Here is a 7,936-nt window from a genome sequence, read left to right as displayed (position 1 = left end):
CACAATTTCTATTCCCAGGAAAGTAGGAAAAAAGGGGTCTGGATATAATAAGTCCTCTCCTATGAAGCGGTCTCCCGAAGCATGCCCATGACTTGACTGTGGGTAGTTGACAACACTCCTCCTCTTCATTCTCTCTCTCTGTTCACTCCTAGGACCAAGTGAGCCAAGACAACTTGGAGCTTACTTGAACTATTGGGAATCTCACCTTTCCAAGGATTTGTGTAGGGACTACTCAAATATTGTTTATCATTGCTTTGGATAAGAACCAAAGGGACAGGAAAAATTCTTTGATAGGTATCTGTCTTATAACTTTCACCTCATTGTGCCTAAAAAAATTAAAATGAGGCCCAGACCTAGAAAAAGACATCATCCCTAATTTCAGCAGATTCTAAACTTAAGACAATGATTCTCTAACGTGGTGTCAATCCTTGCCTGATTTCCTTTATCTCGAGTTGATTTGCTTCATTCTGCATCCTCTTTCTAATATCCAACTCGTAACTCCTTCAGTTTTGTAACAAAATTGAAAGCATTTCACCTTCATTCTTCTCTGGGTTACTAGATGAGTGTAAATCCCATCTCCTTACTAGTTGTTATATATCGTCTTCCAGTATCTCTTCTATCAAGTCTCCATGATTTGCTTGCATCGGTCTTGGAGATTACTAGTATCTCTAATGCAATGCCCACTTTCTTTTCTCCCAGCAAACATTCCAGGCAAAAATCCTGAGCTATCACAACCTGGGCTGGGCCTTGGTTTCTACGTGAGAAGGACCAGTTCTGGTGTCCTCTGGGTTCCCACGTCATCTCTGCCCCATCACACACATGTTATTCTTTCTTCTCTAGGAAAATCTAATTGTCATTAAAATTTTCCATTTGGATGAAGGGATAGGTATTGGTGGGCTTGATTCTGGTCCCTCATGGAGGACTGCTTACCTTGCTCATTGTGCAGCAGGGAAGTCCTAACATAGAACACTATGTTTTGGGACAAAGTGCTGTCAGAACACTGACAAGCACTATTTCCTTGTTCCTGTCACAGGAAGTTATTCCCCTGTTGGTACAAGGCCAGCCTGTGTGGCAGTTTCTGAACTCTTGGTGTCTGGACTCCTGTAATATATGTTGTTTATTACCTCTGGCCTATCGTGACTATTGTATGTAAGTTAGCATATATCCACTATAAAAGCTATTTTTGCTGCTCAATAAAGCAGATGGAGTTCTCTGAAACTGTCTCTGGAGGGGTTTCTCCATGCCCTCAAGCTTCAGATGATGCTAGAAGGGCAGATCCCACAGCTGGGTAGGGATGGGATAAATGAGAAGACCGTGGATTGTAGTTCCTTGATAGCATCTGCATAAAGGTTCTTCCCCAAATACCCTTACTAAACTTATATAATAAAGCACAGTCTTGCTTTCCTGACTACAACAGCACCCTCCCAGCATTCTTGTGCTGCATCCCAGCTCTCTCTGATGCCTTCCTGAATCTACTACTTTGATAATTAGTAGCCAGTGGGCCATTTTCTGACTATCTTTATCATGTATCAAATCTACATGACTTTGTAGCAAATTTCTATACTACTGTTCAACATTCCTGGATTATAGCATCCTTCAGATATAACCTGCCATGTGATCTTCCATAGCAACTCATCACAAATACACTGGCATCTGGAAGATTTCTTTTCTCAGTGCTGAAAACATCCACATGGATGCTAACAGTTTTATTTTCCTGGGTTGTCTATTTTTTTCTTTACCTACTCCTGTACCCTAAGTCCCAGTTCATGTCCCTTGCGGTGGAACCAGCTCAGCTGTTCCATTTGCTCTGTATTCTTACATTCTTCACAAGATCAAAGCTATTTTTTCCAATATTGACTACCCTTTACCTCAAATTGTCAGTACATTATTATGTAGAGGGAGAAAACCTTTGCCAGTCAGTAGTAATATGGGAAATAGGCAGAAAACCCCAACTTGCTACACTCCTGAAAGTTGTCAGATTGCATCATCTGGGAAAATCAAGACCCTATGTGTGAAGAGACATCTGGATGCTGGATTCTGACCAAAAGGAATTGTGCAAGAGGGAGAAGAGGTTTGCTCCATTAGAAAGCGCCAGTATATAAATACCAGCCACATCTCTCCAACAGGTGGCACAGGCAGCAGCTGCAGCTTTACTCAGCAGGAACCACAGCCCAGGGTGAGGTGTTAGAACTTTTCAACCATTTTACTCTGACAATTCTCTTTTTCCACCAGTGTTCTTGTGCTGCACCTCAGCTTTCTCTCTCTACATCCTTCCTAAAACTAATATTCTGATAATTAAAATTCACTAGATGTGAATACTTTTCAGGGTAGAGTTCTGTTGTGTGCATCTGTGTGAATTCAGTGGTGGTTACAATAGGCATTATATTAATATTTATTGATGATTTAACTCAACTCATATTACAGAGAGGAATGTATCAAAATCCCCAAATGCTTATTTGGAAATTTCCTGTACAGTGGAGGTTTAGGGCTGATAAGGAATGACTGAAATGGGAAGTAGTTTATTCTAACAGTGCATTGCAATCTGTAAGACACTGGATTCTAATAAGATTGATGAAAATGAAGGATCAAACCTTTTGAAAACCTATTTACCTCTCATCTCTCTACACACACACACACGCATGTTTGTGTGTAAAATTGATTGAGGTTTATTATTGGAATGCAATGATGAATCAACACTACAAAATATAAAAATCCCTCCAAAAACACGAATCATTCTAGGTTGTGTTTCTTTGACTCTGCAGCAAAATGAAGCTTTTAATTAGCATCATTTTTTGCTTCCTGGTCCTGGGAGTTAACAGCCAAAGATGGGGCGAATTCCTCAAGCAAGCTGGTCAAGGTAAGGATCAAAGGATGGGGGCAGGAGGCTACATCTGGCTCAGGTGATTCACCTGAGCAGACATCCCCACTGTCAAAGTCACAGCTGGATAGAGAAGGAACTTTTTTTGTTTCTTAATTGTAGTAGTTCATGGAGCTTTTCTGGCTACCTTTTTCACTCTTTTATGGGGATCACTAGGCTAGAGGCCACTTAAAGTTTGAGAGGCAGCTTTTCAGCAACAATATAGGTAAGCTCTGGAATTTGGTGGTGTTCTCCTAAAACAAGTGGGGCTCTACTGCCCCCTAGTGGGAATCCAGGGATAGCTTATTTCTAAGTCAAGGCCATCTATCCTTGGTTTGCATCCACATGTTTGTGGGAATGCTGAGCAGAATCAGTGCAGTCTCAACCACATAGTAAGAGCAACCACGATTAACTAAGCTCTTAATATGGGCTAGACACTGTACTACGAGTAATAAATGAATTAGTGTTTATCTTTTAATCCCTGTGATGTAGTCACCATTCTTACCCCTTACTAGAGAAACTAAGGCACACAAGAGCCTAAGGTACCTGATAAAACCCCAAAGAAGAGTAGGATTGAACTTAGGTAGATTTCCTAGAATTTTATCTACTGCTTATAGACAGTATTGAGGGATTGTGCATAATATTCCGTTCTTTACCCGAGAAATGGTAAATGGTTGGGATGGGGTACCTTTGGGAGGTAACTCTAGTTCCTCTGTCCACAACAGAAGATGCAATGAATTTCCTCCCCAATGGTTCTATTAGGAACAAGACATCACCAGGAAACCAACAGCATGGGAAAAATACTTCCTTAGCCATAATGGCAAGATTTTGTTTTCAAAATGTAGTATTTAAAATTTTAGCTGTTGGGGTTGGGGATCAAGTTAGTGGTACAATGCTTCCCCAGCATGCCTGAGGCCTGGGGTTCAATACTCAGTACTGAAAAAAAATTTCAGGTATTATTAATTTTCTGCAATACTTTCTGAATAATTATTTTAAGGATTTGCTGTTGATCCATCTAGATTCTCACACATCCAGCTAAAAATACCTTTTTTTTTTTTTTTTTTTTTTGCCATGCTAGGGATCAAACTCAATACCTCACAATGCTCTATTGACTCCTTAGATCAATGTTCTTTCATTTTATTAGGGAGGACACTGAAGTTTTGAACCTGATTTGGTTTATTTAAATCTCTCTTAGAGAACTCACCTTTGTCACCTCTGTTTGGATTCTGATAGTCATTCAGGCTCAAATATAGCCTGGACATTCAGATGTACTCAAGATAGGACTGTCCTCACTCTGCTCATGAGGATGACTTTCTCCCATTGCCTAGGTTTGGAGAGGTCATATGTATGTCATAGCCTCCCTCAGAACCTCGTGTTCTCACACTTAGTCAGAAGGGTCCCTGGATCTTTCCAGATACAGGACCATTATGCAATGAATATCCCTTAAAGACCATCCCACATCTTTACATGCACCACACACAGTCAAAAACAAAATAGCAACAGACAAAGAATGGAATCAAACAGAACAAAACTTGTATCGAGTGTGATTCTCATTACCTTAACTCAGTATAAAAAGAAATACTCCTTTTAAGCCAATATTCATTCCGAGGGCTTTGTCAAAGGCTGAAATCTTCTGACTTGGAGGAAAAATTTTTACTTCTCTAATTTGCCAGGGCATGATCATTGTCATCATTTTCTTTCCTTTCCAGGGACTAGAGACATGTGGCGAGCTTACTCTGACATGCGGGAAGCCAATTACAAAAATTCAGACAAGTACTTCCATGCCCGAGGGAACTATGATGCCGCCCGTAGGGGACCTGGGGGTGCCTGGGCTGCTAAAGTGATCAGGTAAGGCAGGTTCCCAGGGATGCCAGGCCTGGGTGAGCAGAGCTTGACTGCCTTGGATAGTCAGGAGGGGACTCTCTTCTGAGCAGCCAAGTTTCCCGTGGAGGCTGTGGCCCCTCCTCTTCTTGCCCATTCTCTGGAGCTTTTCTCTGAGTCAGTGCTTGATGTGGGCTCTGAGTGGCTGGTGGGCCTGAATGATTCCCAACCCTCCTTCTTGGGTGCTGTTCTTCTCAGGTTGACCAGCCTGGGCTGAGTAGGGCTGTGCCAGGGAGGGGCAGTATTTACCCCCCTTTCCTTGGCTTTCCTGGACTCTTCTCAGAGCCTTTACTTTGAAAGGGTGGGACTGTTGCTTATTAGCCCAATGATTAATCTCCTTCCTGCCTGCCTTGATTACAGTAATGCCAGAGAGAATATTCAGAGATTGACAGGCCATGGAGCAAAGGACTCAAAGGCTGACCAGTTTGCCAACGAATGGGGCCGGAGTGGCAAAGACCCCAATCACTTCAGACCTGCTGGCCTGCCTAAGAAGTACTGAGTGTCTTCTCTCTGCTCTCCAGAAATCTAGCTGTGAACCGACAGCAGAGAAATTTGTTGAAGTAGTTACTGAATTCTTTATGCCTAATACTAGAACACATAAAAGCGCTTAATAAATGCTCATGAAATCCAATTTGTCACTGTAATAAGAGCCTGTGATGGTGTTACTGGGAACATTGGCCATGGGGTGATCAGAAAACATCATTGTTTTGATTTTATAAAAAAAAAGAGATAAGGCACTAGTTTAAAAAAGAATTGGGGATAAAGTATATGTTCATACATGGGCCACAACATGGATCAACATAAGCCTATATTGTATATTCTGTAAATCGGATCCTATGGGCTGCTTCAGCATTAAAGTTTGAAACTAGAAACAAATAAATCAACACATTCTTAGAAAAATATAACTTACAAAATCAGAAGAAGAAAATGAAAATCTGGATCTCATTATTTTGAAAGATTGAATCTTCCCATAAAGAAATTCGTATGTCTAGATGGGTCTGTTTATCCCTTCAAAAAGGTAAATAGTTCCTATTTTGTACAAAAAATTCTAGAGTAGAAGAGAAATATTCCCCAACCTTTTCTACTAGGGTAGAAAAACCAACAACAACAACAACAACACACACACACACACACACAGAATGAATTAAAAAAAAAAAACAAAGTACCCTGGGTTACTATGGATTGGCCCTGGCAGAGACCATCTCCAGGGTCAAAGTATATCCTGAGGTGATAATAATCCCCAAAGTCCTTGGCATCTTGGAGAGAGGTGTTTTCAGAAACCTTACACAGATCTTTCCCAAATCAGACCCTCTCCCTAGGACTTGTGGTCCACACGTCTGTTTTTAGTAGACTGATTCTAGGCTTCACATTCAGGCGGCTTCTCTCTGTGGTCATATGTTCTTTGCCCTTCTCGGCCTCCCAGGATTCTGAGTTCCACATTGTTCTCTCTCCTTGCCATAGAGGCCTAGTTCCAGGAATCTCTCTTCTCGCCCATCCTCTCCTACCTGAAACCAATGTTGACCACTCCTGGTTCGTGATATTAAGAAATGCCACTTAAAGATATTTCCCTTCTCTCTGGCCATACTATTTTTTTTTTTTAAACTGAAGATGGAACCCAGGGGTACTTTACCTAACTAAGCCACATTCCCAGCCAGTTTTATTTTTAGTTTGAGACAGGGTCTTGTTAATTTGCTACAGCCTTGCTAAGTTGCTGAAGCTAGCCTCAAACTTGCAATCCTTCTGTCTCAGCCTAAAACTTTTGCTGGGTTTACAGGTGGGAATGACCACACTGGGTTATCCCCACTTCTTCACTCAGACCATGTTCCATTCTCAGTGCCTACTATCTGGAACCGTGAATGCCTCCCCAACACTCTCTTCAGGCCTTCTTGAGAATCTGTGTCCTCCCTGGTCAAAATCAGTGGTAGATATGTTAGTTCTCCTGATGATTGGTCTTCTGACACTAGTTAATAGAAGAATAACATGATAACTACTTGGCTTCCATTCATGTCAAGATGACTATGGGTCAGGCACTCCTCTAAGTGCTTTCTTGTGTTATCCCGTTGGATCTTCACACTTTGATTATCCCCCTAGGGGAAATTGAGGCACAAATAGTTTAAATAACATATCCAAATCACATTGCTAATTTAATGCTAGAGCCAACATTCTTTTTTAAAAATTTTTTATTTATACATGGACACAATATCTTTATTTTTGTTTATTTATTTTTATGTGATACTGAGGATCGAACCCAGTGCCTCACTTGTATGAGGCAAGCGCTCTGCCACTGAGCCACAATGCCAGCCCAAACATTCTTAACTATTGCTGCAACTCGCAACTGTATTGAAATTGACAGTTTATAAAACACCTTTGTAGGCTTGAAGTATAACTTGGTGGTACAATAGTTGCTTAGCATGCTCAAGGCTCTGGGTTCAAACCTTAGCACTGCAAACACCAACAAGAACCAAGCCAAAAAATCCACCATCTTTACACATATTAGTTCACTCAAATCATTCCTTCAATGAATGTATTCTATGTACCACCCAGGTATCTATGAATTCTATACTAAATCTATATGGTGAAAGGGAGGTAGCACTAAGGGGTTGAGGAAGAAGAAGACATGTTGGGGGAAGTTATGTCACTATATTAGTGCAACCATAGCATGATAGAGGGGGTTGCATATGAAGAATGCAGAACATACACACAAAATCAACTTTAAATACCTGCTAGGCACAGAGAACACGGAACTTGTGTTTTTATTTAGGATCAAAGTGAAAGAAGGACTTTGCAGGGGAAAGGAGACAAAAATCCAGCAGCTTTCTGATTACAAAAGTAGTTCTGTTTGATTAGCATGATGATGACATGGCAGGGTGTCATAACCCAGGGTTATGCTAAATCCAATTCTGTGCACCTGAGATCCCAAAAGAAAAAGAAAATGTACAAGACTCATATGTGAGAATCTGACTTGACTAAAACTTGGGAAACACAAGGAGGTTATCATAGCCATATCAATAACTTGCAAATGACTTTAGATTGGCATCTTCTTTTTAAAAATCATTTTTATTTTATTAAGAATTTTAAAAACCACAAGTAGATGTTAAATTTGGATCAGTCATGTAGATTAAACCAGTAACTATTGAATTACTCTCCTACATCAACATGATGGTTGATAAATACAAGCTATATGCAAGTATGTAACAA

The 7,936-nt window shown here is 40.7% G+C and overlaps 1 protein-coding gene across 1 annotated transcript; it reads left to right on the top strand.

Annotated features, from left to right (window-relative positions):
- The first annotated feature begins 2,048 nt into the window (after positions 1–2,048).
- LOC107135687 (serum amyloid A-3 protein-like) lies at positions 2,049–5,369 on the top strand. Its single transcript, XM_015477682.2, has 4 exons — positions 2,049–2,176; positions 2,763–2,857; positions 4,567–4,705; positions 5,099–5,369. The coding sequence occupies exons 2-4, from the start codon at positions 2,767–2,769 to the stop codon at positions 5,235–5,237; spliced, it is 369 nt and encodes a 122-aa protein (XP_015333168.1). The 5' UTR covers positions 2,049–2,176; positions 2,763–2,766; the 3' UTR covers positions 5,238–5,369.
- The last annotated feature ends 2,567 nt before the right edge of the window (positions 5,370–7,936 follow it).

The sequence above is a fragment of the Marmota marmota genome, unplaced genomic scaffold (genome assembly GCF_001458135.2).
Source record: "Marmota marmota marmota unplaced genomic scaffold, marMar, whole genome shotgun sequence".
Lineage (NCBI taxonomy): Eukaryota > Metazoa > Chordata > Mammalia > Rodentia > Sciuridae > Marmota > Marmota marmota.
This window is presented reverse-complemented; position numbering and strand designations above follow the sequence as displayed.

Bases quoted from the DNA above. Each gene is read 5' to 3' on its own strand.
- LOC107135687 (XM_015477682.2), top strand. From the start codon at position 2,767: ATGAAGCTTTTAATTAGCATCATTTTTTGCTTCCTGGTCCTGGGAGTT. The intron at 2,858-4,566 runs GTAAGGATCAAA...TTTCCTTTCCAG, and splicing joins CCTCAAGCAAGCTGGTCAAG to GGACTAGAGACATGTGGCGA. The intron at 4,706-5,098 runs GTAAGGCAGGTT...CCTTGATTACAG, and splicing joins TGGGCTGCTAAAGTGATCAG to TAATGCCAGAGAGAATATTC.